At 36.4% G+C, this 19324-nt stretch overlaps 2 protein-coding genes across 10 annotated transcripts; both read right to left on the minus strand.

Moving 5' to 3' along the window:
* Positions 1-562: 562 nt before the first annotated feature.
* Positions 563-8988, minus strand: SCI1 (splicing regulatory glutamine/lysine-rich-like protein). The gene is made up of 4 exons (XM_008800009.4): positions 8831-8988; positions 8615-8746; positions 8074-8123; positions 563-1018 (listed from the first exon to the last, which is right to left on the minus strand). The coding sequence occupies exons 1-4, from the start codon at positions 8889-8891 to the stop codon at positions 788-790; spliced, it is 474 nt and encodes a 157-aa protein (XP_008798231.1). The 5' UTR covers positions 8892-8988; the 3' UTR covers positions 563-787.
* Positions 8989-10185: 1197 nt separating this feature from the next.
* Positions 10186-18640, minus strand: LOC103713192 (ATP-dependent zinc metalloprotease). 9 transcript variants are annotated; one of them, XM_017844301.5, is made up of 8 exons: positions 18158-18639; positions 14157-14216; positions 13659-13907; positions 13416-13492; positions 11380-11456; positions 11111-11243; positions 10874-11031; positions 10186-10708 (listed from the first exon to the last, which is right to left on the minus strand). In XM_017844301.5, exons 1-7 carry the CDS (start codon positions 18612-18614, stop codon positions 10876-10878), a joined length of 1209 nt encoding a protein of 402 aa, XP_017699790.3. In that variant the 5' UTR covers positions 18615-18639; the 3' UTR covers positions 10186-10708; positions 10874-10875. The 9 variants fall into 9 exon arrangements, 5 of the variants coding, with proteins under 5 accessions (XP_017699790.3, XP_008798243.4, XP_017699788.3 ...); XM_008800021.6 differs by having other exon boundaries at positions 10186-10755; XM_017844299.5 differs by having other exon boundaries at positions 10186-10758.
* Positions 18641-19324: the final 684 nt, after the last annotated feature.

Raw genomic sequence — 19324 nt, forward strand, 5'->3', positions numbered from 1 at the left:
GAAAATCCAACAACAATCACAATGCGCTGACATGTTCATTCCTATCACCTTCGCTAGCATCTGATAGACAAAAAAATTTGATGAGGATACAAATGTATAGGTCTCTATTGTGCCAATGTCCATTCCATCGGCAACAAGTTTCAACATCAACATGATTTTATTGGAGCTTTATTTTGTGGAAAGGTTTGGTTTTCCTGGTAACTTTGGAACACTTGGTACATTAGGAATGCAAGCAAAATCCAAATTGAAACTCAATTTCTTAAAAGATTATTGCAGAATGAGGCAAACCGTATGCAATTTTGAATTTTTTTTTTTATGAAAATACACTTCATTGCTTATGTAATGAATGCCTGCATAAAATGTATAATAAAACTCAAAGCTACGTGTAATAAAATTTAAATGCTTGGACGACAAACCACTCTGTGATGGGAAAACGGGCTAATACTGTTGATAAAAGACTGAGGCTACAAAACTGATTCAAGCTTTCCCATTAACAAAGACAATCATCTCAAATTAAAATAAGAGACATGGTGAAATATGCATAACATATTAGTTTCATGGATTTGAGAAAGAAAAGATACATTTTATTCCCTAAGGATCAGTATATGTCCAGGACATCTCCATACTTTGTCTCAGATTGAAATTTGATTTAATGTAGAATACAGGACATATCCATGCACTGAGAAAAGAAAAATAAATAAAACAAGCTAGCTATGCTGTTACTAACAGAAGTATCCAATGCATGGTGAAGCTTCAGTAGCATCCCTGCTGCCTGTGGTATCCAGGCCTATTTAACGTGCTTGATTTTCCAGTTATGTGCTGTCCGAGGTCCACTAGTAATGCCCTCATAGTACCGAGAATGCAGCTTTTGGTTGTTCCAATCCTTGACAAAACTTGAGAATAGATCTCGTGCAGCCTCAGATGAAAGGTCAGAGAAATATATACTTCTCTCTTCCTTCAACCAGGTTGAAAACTCATTGTTCTTGGAGTAGTAGTCATCCTTTGATAGCTCTTCGACCTCGTGTTAAGCAGAAAAGGCAGAAACATCAGGAAAGAATAGTCAAAAGATGGTTAAAATAGCATACAAGTAACAAACCTATCAAACCATACTGCACCAAATCCACAAACATTTTCCCCACAACATTTCACATTGCTATCAAGTTTTGATTTAGGCCACTGCCACTCAACAGCTCACATTAACTTTCAACCAGGCCTTTTCTTCTCGTGCTGAACCTTTTTCTTCTTCTTTTAGGAAAAGGGAGGGGTGATTGGGGGTGGCAAACTCTATCCCGGAACCACCCATTCACACCAGCCCATGTGAAACAAATAGGTTTGGGTGGGGATGCTTCGAAATTAAGTCAGTTCCAAGTTGACCCAAAATCATCTCGATTATAAATGGGCAGGTTTGGGCTCAGACTCCGGACCCAATGGGTGGACCAAGGTGATCTGGCTGGGAACCAATTGCTTCCATACCCATATAGTTGATAGTTCTCTAATTTTTTCATATAGTTTGTTTCACTACCAAAAAAAAAGGTTAAAGTGAAAATACAGGATAGGCTATGAGATTTTGGGATATCGGGTTGCATTTAGCTAGTTATATTCTTGATTAGTTTATGACTTTCATATTTTTTTTTTATAATTTTTCAAGTTCATTATGATTGCAATTAGTTATATGAAATTAAATTTGATTTTATGATTTGTGATTTGTGCATACTACAATTTGCTTCATTTTTCAGTTGTGTATGATTGACCAGTGAAGTGAGAACTTAAATGTGTTGTTGGGTGGGTATCGGTTTATATAAAATAAATGGGATGGGTGTGGATTTATATTTTCAAACACAATTATAAATCTACCTAGTATGGGTTGAGTGTTTTTGACCCGAACTTAGTCTGACCCAACCCATGGCTACCCCTAGGGTTGACCCACCCTATTCTCATGCTTAACCTTAATCGCATCATAACTACACAACTATAGATATTCTTGGCGTTGCAAAGTCCTTTCCCTTCATTCTTCTTAAATAAAATCATTTTTCTTATAATGAGAGAACCAGGGAAGTATGACAAATACAATTTGTTGATTATGCATAGAAAATAAATTTCCTAGATTGGATGTAAGGTCTAAACCTTACACTCAAACTGCAAGCATCATACAGGCTATAACCAATTTTCTGAAAGAAGGAAAACAAGCTAAAGTTGGGATCATGTTATAGTAGAAAAGATAAAACTTATCCCCAAAGACCAAGATACAGCTGTATATTTGACCTGTAAAAGATCAAAGCAATTGTCACCTATACCTAGCTGTTAAAATAGACCATATTTTTTTTTCATCATAAACTTTCCTGCCAAAATCAAAAGACAGAAACTCTCTCATCCATGCAGAGATAATCTGAATGTTATGGGCAAACAAATGATGCAGTATCTACGAAAGGAAAGTGATGCATAAGCAAGCTGAATGATTTAACCAGCCAGCCAGCCAGCCAGCCAGAGAGAGAGGTTATAATGTTTTGGCTTCACATGACTTGCTATCATACCTGGATCGATGTTGAACAGGATGAAACGAATCCACTGTTGGAAGGAGTAGCCTATCGGGATGATCTAACATTTCAGATTCTAAAGATGATCATAGATGTGGTGAACAGCGTGAAGCAATTGGTCCTTCCAAAAGTTATACGCACCCAATGGCAGAAAACTATACAAGTAGCACAGATATACCAAAAGAAATCCATGGGAAGAATATAAAAGACATGAAAAAGAGAAAAATAACATTTCAGTGACTTGTTGAACAATCAAAACAGTTGCAATGAACTGGAGTCTGCAGGTGACTCAAGCAAAATGACAAATAATGCTATTAAATATGTGCAGGATTTGGTTTTCCCGTAATTCAGATGATCCTAAGACTAAGGGGATCTAATTGACCAAAATTAACCAGAAGAACCATAAAAAGGGCAGCCAGTGCACAAGGCTCTCACCATTGCGAGATTTGGGGAGGATTAGATGTCGCAACCTTACCCTTGCATGTGGAGACGCTACTTCTGTGTTTCAGTCAAAATGGAAAAACATTACTGTTGCACCAAGGCTCACCTAGGGGCTGAAAACGGATCGAATACGGATCGGATATTGATATATCCATATTTTTAAACGAATACGGATACGAATATTAAACGGATATTAAAATTAATATTCATATTTGTTCTAAACGGATACGGATACGAATCGGATATTAAACATATCCATAGTTGTTATAAACGGCTATGGATACAAATTGGATATTGAACATATCTATATTTTCTTATCCGAATATAGATATAGATCATATACTTTTTCGGATATTAATCAAATTTGAGCAAAATTCAAAGATGAAAACTAGAAATAAAGACATGATCATTAAAAAAATCAATTTAAAAAATATAATTTTAACAAGTATTTATCAATAATAAAAACTAACAACTTCATAAAGAATATATGCTCAAGGTTGCTCGTCACCAAAGTAGAGGAGATCTATGCCGCCTCCAAGGTATCTCATGGTTGTCACCGGTTGCAACCGCCGAGTAGAAACTAACAAATGGACGAACCTTCGAAATCCTAGTTGCTTGAAGATGATGAAGAGGAAAAAAAGGATGAAATGGACGAACGAGAGATTTGTGCCTTTCAGGCATGCGAAGCGATTCGAAGGATCTTATTCGAATCAAGTATTCTATATTCAGGTTATTGTCTTAAGTAATGGTCATCTGATATCTGGGTTCCTTTTAGTTAAGATTTGGTTAATTACTTAATTGATTCTCTAATTTAACTTAAAATTCTTCTTTTCACTTACCCTTATTATACAGATATCCAAATCCGGAAAAATCAGGTATATTCGCATCCGTATCCGTATCCGGAAGATTTTTGAACTGACTATTCGAATCCGTACCTGTATCTGATCAGACCAAAAAAACAGTATCCGAATCCAATATGAATCGAATACGAAAATAGATACGGTCGGATATAATCTGACCCGCTTTCAGCCCTAGCTCACCCTCAACTAGCAGAACCATAAACAACTAAATTTAAAAATGTTGAAAAAGCATTCCAAAAAAAAAAACAATGTCATTATGAAGCTATTCAGCACTCTTAAAAAAGCCAGGTAATAAAATGTTATTTAGCTCGCCAAACAGGAATCTCACACAGATGCTGATTGTCATGAAAAATAAAACTGATCTCTTTGATTTGGTGTAGTTCAAGCAAATTAAGGATGGCCACTGATACAAATCTAGCCATATTCTGGTGTTGAAATCTGACTAAAGCTGTTGGAAGGAGTCACTACAAAGAGAAAATGACAATTCAACAAAGGACGAGCTAATCAGCAGTTGGTGCTTGAAGCTCACAGGAAGATTCTAGGAAAGCATAATTTGGCATAGGGACCATCTTAGTAAAAGGTACAACAGTTGAAATGTTGATAAGCTGTCAAGTTACTATTAGGATATCCCATATATATACTCTTTAGATAGGTCATATCTCCTCAGGTATTAAAAAAATCTTACAATAGACAAGCTTATGGTGTAGGAACAGATCCAATACAATATTTCACAATCACAGTAAAATCAATACCTCTAATGGCCACTTCTTCCATAGGCTAAACAATTAGGGGTAATTTTTGCATAAACATCAAATGTTGGTAATTAATAGCAGCCTCATGTCACAGGGAGCAGTCCTTTGATATTTTCCTAGACATAAAAAGAATCTAGATGAAGATAGAAGATCACAAAATTTTATATAGGGAGATGAGTTCATTTCTGAAGCCAAAATTATAAGCCAATAGGTCAATTGAACCATAGTCCCTTTTCATTTTTTGAGAAAAGTTGCATTTAATTATTATGCATTAGCATTAGCCACTATTCATTTTTTGAGAATAGTTGCATTTAATTTTCAACTGTTTCTAAGGCGACTTTTCATCCTATTCCTATTGAAATCTGCTGCCTAACTATTGAATGCTAGTTTAGGTTCATTTCATCCTATGTCTATAGACTCAAACAAGCTCCAATTTAGAATCTAACGATATAAGACACTGGAAGCAATAAGCACTCAACATATAATGAGAACAATTATTAGGCTAACTGATATGCATCTACCATTCAGACTTTTCATTTGACCTTGTGGTTTAGTGGGACTAGCGACTGATACACTTGATTGCATTATTTCAAAAAAAGCTATGAATTAATAGTGTACCTATATGTCGAACTGATTGAATACAAACACAGCTTAGTTTACCCTGGATTATGATCTAGTCAATTAAATCTTACAATTATAGTACTACAAAATAAATTTGTTTTTTCGCCCAAAATGTTCCCATAAAAACAACTCTGTATTTCACTACAAGTACAAATGGGCATTGTTATTAGCGTTAGTTGCTAATGGAAATTATGAATTGTAAAGTAGCAATTAATCAGCTACATTCACAGCTTCTTACTGGGTCAAGCATATAGAAAGCTAAGTTACTTGCTACTTAACAATATTTCAAGCTAAGATTAGCTACCAAAATTATTATTGCAAAGAACATTTTTAGTAAGGTTCTTGTTTTATACTTGTGAGCAAGGATCTAAATACCGGTGTGTATCAGCCTATACCACCCATACTATATTGTATCAGTAAGGTACTGACGCCAGGATGCCCCTCTGTACCTGTCTATTGCAACACATGGTACAGCACCTCATTAATATAGTGCTGGCACCAAGAGACATACCATGTGTGGGTACAATATGGTACCATACCAGTCAACATGTACCAATAAATTATCGTCATGGATAGCGGTCCTGGTACTCCGATGAATTATTCTATTTTCAGGTTTAGGCAAGTCTCTTTTCACTTTTTTTTTTTCACACTTATCTTCTTCTACTACCAACTTTAGTCTAGTCAATTTGAGAAGCAATACCACTAAGTGAACTTCAAACTTCGGTACTCATACTTTCATTAATTATCACTAGTGGCATTTAAAAGTAAATTGGATATATCATTTAACAGTAAATATGTAAACAAAGAATCACCTTAGGAGTCAAGACTAACCAATTGATACACACACACACAAAAAGAAAGAAAGAAAGAAAGAAAATATTCAAGAATCAAAACCAAAAATTTCAATACTAAATATACAGAGTCACCAATACATACATATGAAGACCACATTCCAACATAAGCAACTTAGTCTAATATAACAAAATATATGATAATAATAGGAAGCTTCCTGTCCTTTAATTTTGTACAATTCATGTTTAGTAGTCTATGGCTTGACCAAAATTACAGCTGAAAACATGTTATATAACTTCAAGTCCAAAGATTTTCAAACTGGAAGAACAACAAATTGTAAGAAATGATAGAAACTAATCTAAAATTTATTCGGCTGACTGTTCGGGCTATTGCTTGCTCTAATTTTCAGGTCTTAGTCCATGTCCCGTCCCGGGCTGTGACATTTGGTCTAATGTAAATAAGCAAAAAAACCTTATACAACCTAAAAATACCAATAACATAAAGGAAGACCCCACTACTCTTTTCTTGTTATTTAGTGGCTATGACAGTCCACACAAGTAACCACTAAAAGCTATCTACTTTTTTGAGGACCACAATATTCTAAGAAAGTTGAAGCTTTATTTTCCTCTACTTTTTTTGAAAACAAAGTCAAATGTTCCAACAAATGTAAAACGTGATTTTCCATATTATAAGCTTTTCTTGCAAAATAAACAACCATATAAAGGCTTTTCCAAGGAGAAGTTTTTCAAGCCTTTTTCCTTGAGACCAAATAAACTATAAAGGCACAAAGACAAAAAAAACAAAAAGATGTTAGATGTCATACAAGAGAGATGTTCATGTATCATACTTAACCCAATTAGCATGTTTCACTTTGTCAATCAATTAAAACTTTTCCAAGTTCTGTTATGAATACATAGGAGAGAGAATGCAAAGAGAAGTAAAGCAAACAACAAATTTTAAAAAAGAAATCATTACGACAAAATTCAACTTCTAAATTGCATAAATAATCATTCAATGAATAACATTCTCCCAAGAGGCCTCATCAATATGACCATGAGCAGCAACCATGCTTTATCGAACGACTCCTTAAAGAGCAAGCAGAAGAGGAGTATCAATGACTTCATTAGAGGAGATGTTGGAGGAGTGATGCGACGAGCAGAAGGGCCACAAGAAAGGAGGGTGAGGATAGGAAGGGTGACCTAGAGGATAGGAGTCTTGGATAAGGATGTAGGAGGAGGAGGAGTTGTAGAGAGCTTAAAAGGAGCTAAGGATTCAGATTAAGGGATGGAGGAGTTTGTTGCTTGTCTATGTTGCAAGTCATATTAGACTTATTTGGGTTACCTTTGGTAGTCCACACCCAAACAAAGTAAACAAGCTAATGTATAAGTCGGGCTAGCCAAGGGTATATACAACCCGGATCTAGACCTAACTTGGTTTTGTGAAAGGGTTCGGCTTTCAGCACGAATTTAAATACCTCCAAAAGAGGATGGCATAATTGGTACCATATTGTTTTGGTCCAAAAATGACACTTGGATGGGCACCGGCTCACCAAAAAAAAAGCAAAATCAGGACGTGCTGGTTGTCCCAATCGGTACCAACCGACACCAAAGCTAATACGATTAGTACGAAGCCCACCCCAATTGGGATGACACTTTTTAAAGCACGAGAATGAGATGAATTGGCCATTCCAATCGGTTCTGACTGATACAAGCTGGTACAAAGGCCGATATGAGCCAGTAGCAAGGTCGGCTCGCTCAAACAAGCCTGTCCTGGTTGGGACAACAATTTTTTTCTAACAAAAGATGGAGAGTCAATCCATATCCATATTGCATATCCAAAAAAAAAGAAGAGATTGACCATATTACACATCAAAATCCCCCAAAATTGAAAATCTAAAAGTCTACCTCAAATTTGCATTCTGATACAGTACCAGTATGCACCATCAGTTATTAAAATCACTAAACTACATTAAGATGTCAATGCCTTTCAATTCCAATTACATTTATATAAAGGGAAATTAGATATCATTAAGACAAGCAAGAAAATAGGCCAAAACCAAGAAAGCTCACTCACTGAATCCATAACCTTCCTGCTGTGTTTGTGCTTCTCCTTTGACTTCTTTTCTGCGAAAAATTATAAAGTTAGACAATACAATACAAATTGCAGCATATCCTAAGTGCACAGAATACTAATTAACACCAAGAACAATGACGATCCTTGTCTATTAAAAACCCACATGCCACATGCACCAAACTTTAACAATATATCAGACAGTACAAAAAAAAAAAGACCAGCAGGTTCCAACCACCCGGAGAACAGCTCAAGAAAAATGTAAAATAATGACAAAACACCAAATAAGTAATTTTCGGTTGCTTCATGCCTACCTCCATGGAAGTATATTTTTCATCGGTCAAATGCATCTGATGCAATTATTCATAATGTTGAAGAGAAAATCTCAAAATTACAAGAAGAAAAACTCAAAGATATCAAACAAATGAAACCCTAATAGGGGGAAAAAAGGGGTTTTGAACTGCCGCATGAGCAAATCAATAAAATCTCCTAAGAAAAACTTAATTAGACTACAAGAACACGAAGAGATAGCAAACAAGCCGACCTTTCCCTTCTCGACTTCTCGAATGCTTGTGAGATTTCTCGCTCTTCTTCTTCTTCTCTTTACTTCCGTCTTTCCGGCTCTGCCTTTCTTTGTCATCTCTCTTCCGGTGCTTTCTGCTCCTCTTCTCTTCATCTGGATGAGAAGAACAGGATCAAATTGAGGGTTTGAGTAGGGCAAAGCCGAAGAAAAAGGGGAGATATTTTATAAATTTCCAACCTTCAGAGGGAGAAGCAGAAGGAGATGATCGCCGCTTTCTGGACTTCGCCTCGCTGCCCATTTCGCCGAACGGTCGAGTTCGAAGCCAGGAGACCGAGGAGAGCGAAGAAGAGGGCCAAGAGCCGAGGTAAGCGCATCGGGTTCGGGTTGTTATCTTTTGCCCGACGGAACGATCGATCTTCTTTCGCGATGTCAACCACTGGATCGCGCCTCGCGCAAATCTCAAAGCACTCCGAATTTTTCATAACATCCAACAATTCAACGGTTGCCGTCATGAAGGTAGGTGAATAATTTTTTTTTTGCTAGGAGGTGAATAATTCAAACCATCAGCAGAGGGCTAGCCCATGAATTCCAAAAGTAATTGGATAAGGCTCATGGAGCATTGGCTTCCGGCAACGTGGATGAGTGCCACTTCTTACTTCGAGACATTTGAACCATAATTAATGGCAGCGTGGCTTTTTAGACCAAACATATTTATAAAAAAACTAATAGGACCGTAGATTGGATGGTCGCCGATCACTCCGGAAGAGCTATGTAGATTGAAAAGAGGGAGTTGGCTAAAGCACTCTATGACTTATTATTTTTTGACCATTTTGAATGTATCCAACAGTATGAATCATCCATTATTTTTTTTTTTTTTGCTACGATATGAATCATCCGTTTAGCAAAAAAAAAAAAAAAAAAAAAAGCATTGGCTTGGCAATGGAAACTAAAATTCCATCAACATGTCATGAAATGTAGAAGATACATACTTTTAGGATATTCATGAATCATGAATTCTCTTCACTTGGTATATATACAATAGTAGAAGGTTATCATTTACTTAAAAATAAAATAAAATAAAAGAGAGAACATTTTCAATTCAAAAATCTCCTTTATAACACCAGAGTGAACTAAAAAATTTTGCTCTCTCCGAAGATTTTCCTGTGACATCTGCAAGCCGGATATATAGATACGATAAACATGTCACTGCTGGCATGACAAAGGAGGTTAATTTAGTTAAATGAGTCAGATAAGAGGGGAAGGAAAATATATGCCAACCAGGTGAAACGTACAGAAGAAAGTACACCATAATTAAAAATAATGAGGGCAGGCAGAACACATTTATGATTCTAAATACAAGTTTGCTCAAGTTTATTTGATCATAAAGGAAGCAAAACTCTAAATATTCAGACGGCCATTGGGGTTGGGCTTGTCATCATCTATCATGCCCATGGTCAATCAGATCCATCAAATGATATAGCAGGGATAGCAATTACATATAGATATAGGCATGACTATATGAGCCGAGTCATATGAAGGGCAATGTTCAGTTCAATACTAAACCTTTTATCTTCAAGCAAGCACAAGTAACATGTCAGCAAAAAGAAGACAAATATAACTGTATTAACACGTTTCAAATAAGTCCGGTAGTCCAGCAGAGAGCAGGAAGCAAGTAGATTCTGTTTCTGATAGTTACAACAACCACCAACTAGATCTTCCACTGGACTGCTTCATTTGTACTATATATTGATAGTATAGCTACACAATTTATTGCATGTAAGAATGCAGAATCATGAAGTTAGCAAGTGAACCTCTTTGATTGGTGACACAAATGCATGTGATCTTCTGTTTCTTTTTCCAATATAATCTTCTTAACTCATCGTCCAAGTTGAATCATGTCGGAGCTTGTCATATGGAAGTTCAGTAACATGAGAATGCACCATAGTAGACTAGACTGTCACTGATGGTTATATCCTTTCCAAAACTTACATTTTTCTTAAAATAATTGTTCAGTATCCTCTCCATCCCGGTTGCTATCAGTCCTATCGTCTTCACATACCCCAGCAAGTCAGCTCATTATATTCGGAGCCAATTGAAGTATCACTAGTTGTCACACTGCAAAAATGTTGCAACAAAAAATGATCCAGTGCTCTTATCCTGCACTGCTAAAACATAGGAACAAGGTCAATCAGCATAAGAATTGTAAAGAGCCAAGCCTCATGAGCATTTTCTAAAAGAACGTTAGATTGGCAACATGAAATAATAGTACGAAGCTCCGACCATCAGCTAGTGGAAGACATTGCTTCTTCAATCCTCCTGATGACTACACTAAGGCTGTGGCCATTCTCTAAAGCTTTAACAGCAGCTCTGTGTGCATGTTTATGCCACTTCAGAAGATTGTAGGATTGCATAACAGACCAGCGTGCACGATTTGACATCTGCAACATTGATAATAAAGCCTTAATCCAGTAACTGCTAAAGTTTACAGAGAACATAACAGAGTAATTGTGTTGAGACCTGCGCAATATTCAATGGAGGTTGTAAGAGAACACAAACACTTCTGAATAAATTTTCATCATTTTCTCCACCTTCTGCCTCTCCATAAACAAGAGCTTCAGCTGCAATACCAGCAAAAAGCACCATGCAGTACCTAGACATTTGATTTAGCATGTCCACGAGTTAATGATAGAAAAGAAGTTTGCTCAACCACAATAACAATAACGACAGGGTTAGTTGAATGATGACTGCTGTTACATGCTTTTAGCCTCATTATTTCTAAGATATACCTGTCAAAAGCAGTGCTACTAAGACGGCCCTCTGTGAGCTCATTTTCCAACTTCTCATCCCAAAACTGAGTTCCTGCCTGCAGAAAAGATTCATCATCAGGCCTAGCATAAAGCTTCTCTTAGTGAATTCATAGAGGAAACTAAGGCATTGCTATACAAAGTGCAAAAGTAAATTGTTCGAATTGCATATTTTATTAAACTAGAAGTGCTCATCTAAAAGCAATAAATCCAATTAAATGCAAACAAGAAGACAAAAATTGCACAGAGGAAACCAAAATAGCACTTGAAAGCAACAACCTGCAAGTCCAATAAACAAGGTCAATGGTACAAATTCCAACTATTTGAGCAAAAGCTTTTTTCCATATTTTTCAATTTCTCCATCATGGAAATTCACATGAATCATGCAGACCCTCGATTGAAGTTCTATGATCTTATGCATTCCAACCACCTATTTTTTAGTGAACGTTAGCAATGTGATGGAGTTTAGAAGTTAGCAGAATATCCACCCAAATAAGAGCTTTATTCCAAAAAATCTGTTATTTAGGCTACAAGTTATCATAATACATGTAAAGCCCTAGTTGACTTTTGCTTCCTACCTTTGGATAAGAGAAAGGTTCGTTGTCTCGGTATTGAACCCTGTACCAGTACTATCCTATTACAGTGTCGGTATGCAGTATGGTATGAGATAGCGAGGCATGCAGAGTATTGATATGGTTTAGAAATGCGCACTGGTATGGTATGAGAATGCTTACTAGTACAGTATGAGAATCATACCGGTTCGGTACCGGTACAGTACAGTATGCCTAGTACGGCAAACCCTGAATAAGAGACTTAATTGATCTCAAAGACATAATCTAATTGTTCATGGACCTAGGCATGTTATAGAACGGCTTAAATCATGCAACAATGGTTCTTTCAAAATCTTAGTTCATGAGCTCATGCCGATTCATAATTCCAATTAATATTTCTGGTTAGTTGAACATCATATTTCATGTCGGCAGTGCCTGACTACCATCCATAGTTTGTGGTTAGTCGGGCCTATGGAAGAACCATGGCCACCTTCCTTAGCCTGTATTTTTTTATTTTTTATTCTTTTCGCTTTTTCTTCGTGCATTAAATCCTCCATGCCACATTCATGCTACAGTGTCGGATTTCTTCCCCTGCCAACCCCTCCAACCATGCACATCTCTACATATTCCACGTCCCCTTAACATGCTGCCACAAAATTGGAGTCCAAAAGTATGCATGCTGGGAACATTATTCTTAAGCAAGAACGTAGGTCAAAACTTCAAACTACGTCATATAATTTTTATAATTTCTAGGTGTTCTTCATTTCTCTCTTACATACAAATCCAACATTTTAAACTAAACAAATTGATTTCTTAATTGTCTTTCATTTCTGCTATTAAGTGGGAATCTAGACAACATTTGGATCTAAGTTCTTTCTTCTTATTCTAAATATTGTTTCACATTAATCATTTCTTTCTACAATATCAATATTAAGCAATCAATCCTGCTAAACTGCAACAACATTTATGTAATTTTATCCACTGGAAACAAGTACATGCACATACAAAATAATTATTAAAGAAACAGAAAATAATGAAAACATTAACTAACGATTTCTGCCAAATAAGAATTAAGAGCAGAAACGATATAAATGCCTCAAAATTCAATTCCTTGCCTTCTCATACATCATTAGGCACTTTAAATCATGTAACAATGATGCAATACTCATAGAATAATGAGGCACAAAACAGTCCCAGTAGCAAAAACATAAGAAGCAATTTGTTGAAAAATGGAAAGAATGGATATCTGACTGCCCAGTTCTGCTAAAACTGAATTATGAGCAGTGTAGATATATATATAATAAATGACTTAAATTTCATTTGCTTGCATTTTCATGGAGGATACAGGTTTCCTTTTTCAAACAAGTATATGGACAAGGAATATCTTTAAGATGCGTAAAATAAGTATAAAAGTAGATGAACAAAACTAAAATGCACTACTAGCATGTAAGCAATATAGAAGAGAACCTGGCCCTGAATGCCCATCTGCAGTGCCACGAAGGGATCCAAAATCACACCTCGAATTGGACAACCCATAAGATAAGCTGCAAAGAAATATGAAGATAAAATTAGATCAACTATCAAATTGTGCAATTTGCATGATGAATTTATAAAGTTAATGAAAACTGGTATACAAATCCTTATGTCAGCTATAATGTCAGAGAAGCATGTTCAAGGGTTATCAACGTCCAAAGCTAATCTGATAATTACCAACGAGAAGATGCCCTGCTTCATGAACAAGAACGCGCCGCTTATACGGAGGCCAAAAGCATAAGATTTGAGCAAGACAGCTGCCACCTAGAAAAATTGCATCTAACATTGCTAATGCCAACATGGCTGCTAAGTTAGGTCGTATGTCTATTCCCTGAGAGAGCAGAAAAGATACACCTCCAAGGCAAGCAATCAACACAAGTCTGGAGCTTCCAGAAAGACCCCACTTCTTTGGTGCAAGCTTCAAGGCTGCAAGATGTCAAATGAATGACCGAGTTAGTCCAGAATTATAATGAAAAAATAAAGGCAGGAGGATACTTGTTCTATAAAGCAACATGCAGATAATTTAGTACAAGTAACCTTGAGTTCCAAGGACCTGTAAACCCATATATAGTAAAACACTGGCTAACAAATGTTATGAAATCAAACAACTAGATTTTGAAAACTTATAAGAAATTGGGAACTGAGAATTTGGAAAAGCCTCTAGAGAAATTTTACCTTCCAAACCAGTTGATTCCTTTAAAACTGTTGGAGTTACATCTCTTGGCCCCTCTAAAACTGCAAATGCAAGAAATTACATGATATTAAAATGCACAAGAATTCCCGGAAGTAAAATATTAAAATGCTTAGATGTATAAATGAACATAATAGCATTTAAGAAGAGAATCCCGTGCCATAATATAACAATCCTCCTTAATTATCATCAGCACATCAATATAAAAACTGAAGTGAGCATGAGCCTTGGCACAAGGCTGCTCCATTTTGACCTAAAGGTCACAGGTTCGAAACACAAAAACAGCCTCCATGCATGCAGGGGTAAGGCTGCGTACATTTGACCCTCCTTAAACTCCTCAATTGCAGGAGCCTCATTTACTGGGGCACCCTTTTTTATGTCAATGTAATAACTGAAGTATTTTCCAAAAGCACATAATTGATTCATAAGAAACAGATGTGACTTTCATTACACAAAATAGGCACGCAATAGCTTCTTTTATTTTCTAAAATCTAAGCTTCAGGAAAAAAATATGCATATTTTAGTTCAGAATAAGGAAAATATACTAGATGTTCCAACATGCATTGTTAATAATTAATATTAGATATTCTTAATTGGGTAAATATACACTTGTATATCTATTAAACTCCAGAAATAAATATCTCCAGACCAAGAAGTGCAGGTCTATTACATTAGCAATGTATGGAGAAAAGGGAGAAATCTAAACATTAATATTTCAGAACAACAATTATGCAGGCATTTACATTTCCTATGTGGTAAAAGGATTAAGTATAGCAAGGCACGCCCAATTTGGTCAGAGGTCAGCAAGATATGGATATGTATCATGCTTAATGCTGTGCAGGTTTTGTGGCCATCTGTGTTCCAAATCTCATAACAAAGGAAACGGTACAAGCTGGTCCGTGCCCCTTGGCGCACACCAGCACAAACCTATATGACGACATGGTTAACTATGCAAGACATGGAGGAATATAACCCTGCACTATGCTCATATATTGAATACGTATTACATGTCATATGATATGGAAATGCCCTGATATGGCACTTGAATCCATGAGTACAAATTATAAGGGATTCTTCGGAGCTAAGCCTCTTCAAAGTTTGAACTGAAATAGATCTGCGTGTGCCATTGCCTATACACAAACACATACAAATATAAACAGAGGGAGAAAGAGACAACATAATAAACTGGTCACTCCTACCAATTTTATTGTCCGCTATAGGATTAGGAGTAAATCATCTAAATTAAAAATAGGTTGTAACCTGCTATGCAAATCTCCTATTTTGCTCCATTAGAATTCAATTGAAGGTTGAGATCAAATATCTAATAAGTGATAAGATAATAACCCTGTCAGGTGATGCATAACAGACAGCCAACCAACCTCAACCAGATTAGTAAAGCACACTTCAAAAATGCTGGACAATATAAATGGCATAGCTCTTATCTGCATACTTACATTATAAACCAAAAACAGGAATATCAAAATGGTAAGTCATCTTTCGCCTGCCTTGAATTTCGTTTTGGACCTTAGGTGCATGACTGAAATCTAATAGTGGAGAAAATACAAAATTTCCTTCTTTTAGCATAAGTAGATGCCTGGTGAGTAGAGCAAACTAACTTCTCCATCCATAATACAACCATTTGCTAGGCATTATAACTATGCTAATCAGTTCAATTGAATTCAGGGTGGTTCTAGTGGAGGGGTGGAAAGGGCTGAAGTTCTTATTCTCTCAGTAAGTTGAACATTCTGTTTGTATAGAAATCAAGATGCCTTTCAAGTAAGAGATGAAGAGGTGGTTAAATTAAAGCTTTACCATGTGTTGATCTGGACTCTGGAGGTAAAAGAAATTGACGGCTGCACATGGAAAAATGTGATAAAAAAACTAATATAAAAGGTAGGTTGGGCTGGGACCGGAAAGCCATTAGAAATGTTCTGGGATTAAAATAAATAAATAATAAATAAACAGACAAATAAATAATAGTAGATGCCTTGGTTGCTTTGGCATGAGGACAAGATTCAGGGTGGTTTCAGAAATCAAATCAGATATTGATATAAGAGTTACATAATCATTCTAATCCCTAAGCCTATGAGGGAAAGGGGACAGCATTTGGATTCCTGCAATTAAAAACAAAAAATCTAATAAAGGTTTAGAAGACATTCAACACTTATTCAATCTAATCAAACATGTGACAATTTTCAGGCCAAGAAAGGTACTGTGCTGATCATGCTGGCTTGGCATTGGCATGGTGTACACCATGACATGACATGCCGTGCTAGTGCTAGTGCTGGTAAGGCACTTACAAGGTACATGCCATGCCATACCAACCATCCCAACTAATTTTAATCCATACCCCACACTAGAGAGTCACTCTGGAAATTATAGAATAATTATGGAATTTACTTTAAATACTTCTAAAATCTTTCTTTTTCTTTTTTTCCTGCATGGAGGTGCTTTTACAGGCTCATAGGTAGTTGTATCCTGGATGCAAAATATCCATATTTTCTCACTTCATGTGTGAACTTCTGTTGATAATAATTATGGGCGAGTTTACTAGTAACAACCTTGCAGAAAGATAAATTCAAGACACCTCACTAGCTCATATTTATGTTAAGCATAAACATCTATACCATCTCAAGAAATGTTGTGACTTCTACGGACTTGTTCCCGAGCTTCTCTAACCAACTCATTTCTAGCTTGATGAAATTATAATTGAATTGCAAAAGTCTAACTCACTATCTCCACATTGTTAAGCTTGCATTGCCTTTAATTGTAAGCCATCTTGAATTATATGCAACAATGAATTTGACAATTGTCTTATAACAATCCCTTTAAAACCCCGAATGTTCTTCTTCAACAAATACATAACTTTTTATAGGCCAGTCCATATTCTAGGTTTTGAAATTTTTACTACAGCAATAACAGCTTGATTTAAAAAAACAACATATTTGTTGAAGGAAAGATAAATTATCCTATAGTTGACCACTAAGGAAAAAGCAAGCTGTTATTATGATTAGCCTATAAAATGACCAAGAGAAGGATAAAAGTGGATATGAGAGTTTTAGGAAATAGGGAGGGAACATTTAGGAATAAGATAAGAAAAACTGGAGGAGGGGTTAACAAAACATCTAACAAAGAGAGGGAGGAAGTAATGACAGACTAGAGAAATGGCAGCTGACCAACAAGACGAGCGATGCTGAACAAGGTGATGTCCAACCATCTCTCATATTTATAAGGATATTTTCATAAAAATGTACTCTTTATCAAATTAACAGTTCCATCTTTTCAAAAATTAACCAACTCTGACCATATTTAATCCACACTATAAATTGATTTCCATTTCAAGGTTTCCTTCCTCATGTTAAAAGTTTCCCTCTAGACTCCTTCTAATCCTAAACTATCATGTGGATCATCATAGGTTGCATTCTTATGTTTACTAGCTTGTTTGCTTACTTAGCTTTTTAATATCTTATGAAATACTTTATGCAATTTCTTCTTTACCATTTACAGCAACATGACCTTCCCAGACCACCTCTTGGACTCCAATAACCGTGCGTAAGACCCTTGAATGCTCGAAGGACTTGTCCAGCATTCTTAAATGAAGTTGGATATCCAATAATAAGTTAGTCCATTTCAAATGGAAAAATATGACCGCAAAGATGACTGGCCGAAGGAGCAAAATTCAAATTTAAATGTCGCACCAATAGTAAATAATTTCCTTTCTGTTTCTCCTTATGAGAATGCCACAGCTTTTTTCTTTCTTTTTTTCTGAGAGTGATGAGAAAAGGGAGATAGATATCATATATGCCATTAACATGATAACAGTAGCATTTTTTCGTGACAACCAAACTGAACCCAAGCGGGAGAAAAAAACATGAGCAAGAAAAAACATCAAAACCTATGATAGCATCAAATTCTCATCAAAGCTACTCCACTCTCGAGTAAAAAGACGAAGAAAAAAAGAGGAAAGAGAACGCAGTCTCCATACCAATGTTCCTGAATTTACCGAAACTCGGAAGAAATCCCCGTGCCTGGAGGAAGTCATAGGCGCTCCCGACGAGCCTCATATCATCAGCATTCAAGCAAGTATCAAGCACCTCCCAGTCCCTCTCCGGCCACAGCAACTCCCGAGAGTACAACTCCGAAGGAATCGAAGAAGCAACGGAATCCATGTAAGGAGGAGGAGGAGAAGGAGACAAGGAAGAGGACTGGGTTGGGAAAGATTCCATGGATTTGAGGAAGCGAAGAGCCCGAGCGAGGTCCTTCTCACGCACGGCGTCCTCGTACTCCGCCCATTCCTTGAGGGCTTTGATGGAGGGCGGATTTAGGGTTCTTCGAAGGGAAATCCTTCGAATTGGGAGGGAGAAGGGCGGGGATTTGGGGGGTTTAAGGAGAGCGGCACAGGGGAGGGCTGGGGAGAGGGAAGAGAAGAGTGGAGAAGCCATGGACGGTAAAACCCCAAAAAACAAAAAAAATATTGCAGCGCGGAACCGGAGATATTATATTATATTACTTCCGGTTGCATTATACGATTTTCTACGAAATTCGGCAACACTTGCCGACTTGTGGTGCGTGAAGAAAAAAATACTTAAGAGATTCTTTATTAAATATTGAATCATTTGTCTCTATGCATCTTAACTTATTTGTATTGAACTTACTTTTATGTTTGGATCAAGCTTGAGTTGAGTCCAACACACTTTAAAGGTGCCAAGATATTCAAAATTGGTGTTTATTTAGGCAGGCTCGATCTTAATTTCAAGTCAAGCTTAATTATATCTAAGTTCGAACCATCAAGACTCAATTCTAGGCCTATAGCTATACACTTTCATCAAGATGAAATACATAATACTAGGATTGAAATGAAGACTATTTGCCTAGAATGAGACTATTTTTACTAAATATTATAAATTTATTTGAAATAAAGGACTTCGTGCCAAAGGACTGCCATAGTCTTTGATAAGTAATTTTACAAATACAAACTAAGTGAAGGCCCGATAGAACCAAAGTGAAAGAAAGAAATAGTTTTTTTTTTTGAGAAAAATGGGGTTGACTAGCATCACCCACTCCATTAAGCTAATGTACGAAAACATGAACCCTACAAGGGCTTCCAAAGTTTATTAGAAACACGAGACACAAATAGGATGAAAACCCCAGG

The sequence above is a fragment of the Phoenix dactylifera genome, chromosome 14 (assembly GCF_051530095.1).
Source record: "Phoenix dactylifera cultivar Ajwa chromosome 14, Ajwa_hap1_PhDact_Kaust_v1.1, whole genome shotgun sequence".
Lineage (NCBI taxonomy): Eukaryota > Viridiplantae > Streptophyta > Magnoliopsida > Arecales > Arecaceae > Phoenix > Phoenix dactylifera.

Bases quoted from the DNA above. Each gene is read 5' to 3' on its own strand.
- SCI1 (XM_008800009.4), bottom strand. From the start codon at position 8,891: ATGGGCAGCGAGGCGAAGTCCAGAAAGCGGCGATCATCTCCTTCTGCT. The intron at 8,747-8,830 runs GTTGGAAATTTA...CTTCTCATCCAG, and splicing joins TTCTGCTTCTCCCTCTGAAG to ATGAAGAGAAGAGGAGCAGA. The intron at 8,124-8,614 runs GTCGGCTTGTTT...AATTTTTCGCAG, and splicing joins GAGAAGTCGAGAAGGGAAAG to AAAAGAAGTCAAAGGAGAAG.
- LOC103713192 (XM_017844301.5), bottom strand. From the start codon at position 18,614: ATGGCTTCTCCACTCTTCTCTTCCCTCTCCCCAGCCCTCCCCTGTGCC. The intron at 13,493-13,658 runs GTAATTATCAGA...ATTTCTTTGCAG, and splicing joins AGCAGGGCATCTTCTCGTTG to CTTATCTTATGGGTTGTCCA. The intron at 11,457-13,415 runs GTTCTCTTCTAT...TCTTTTCTGCAG, and splicing joins AGATGGGCATTCAGGGCCAG to GCAGGAACTCAGTTTTGGGA.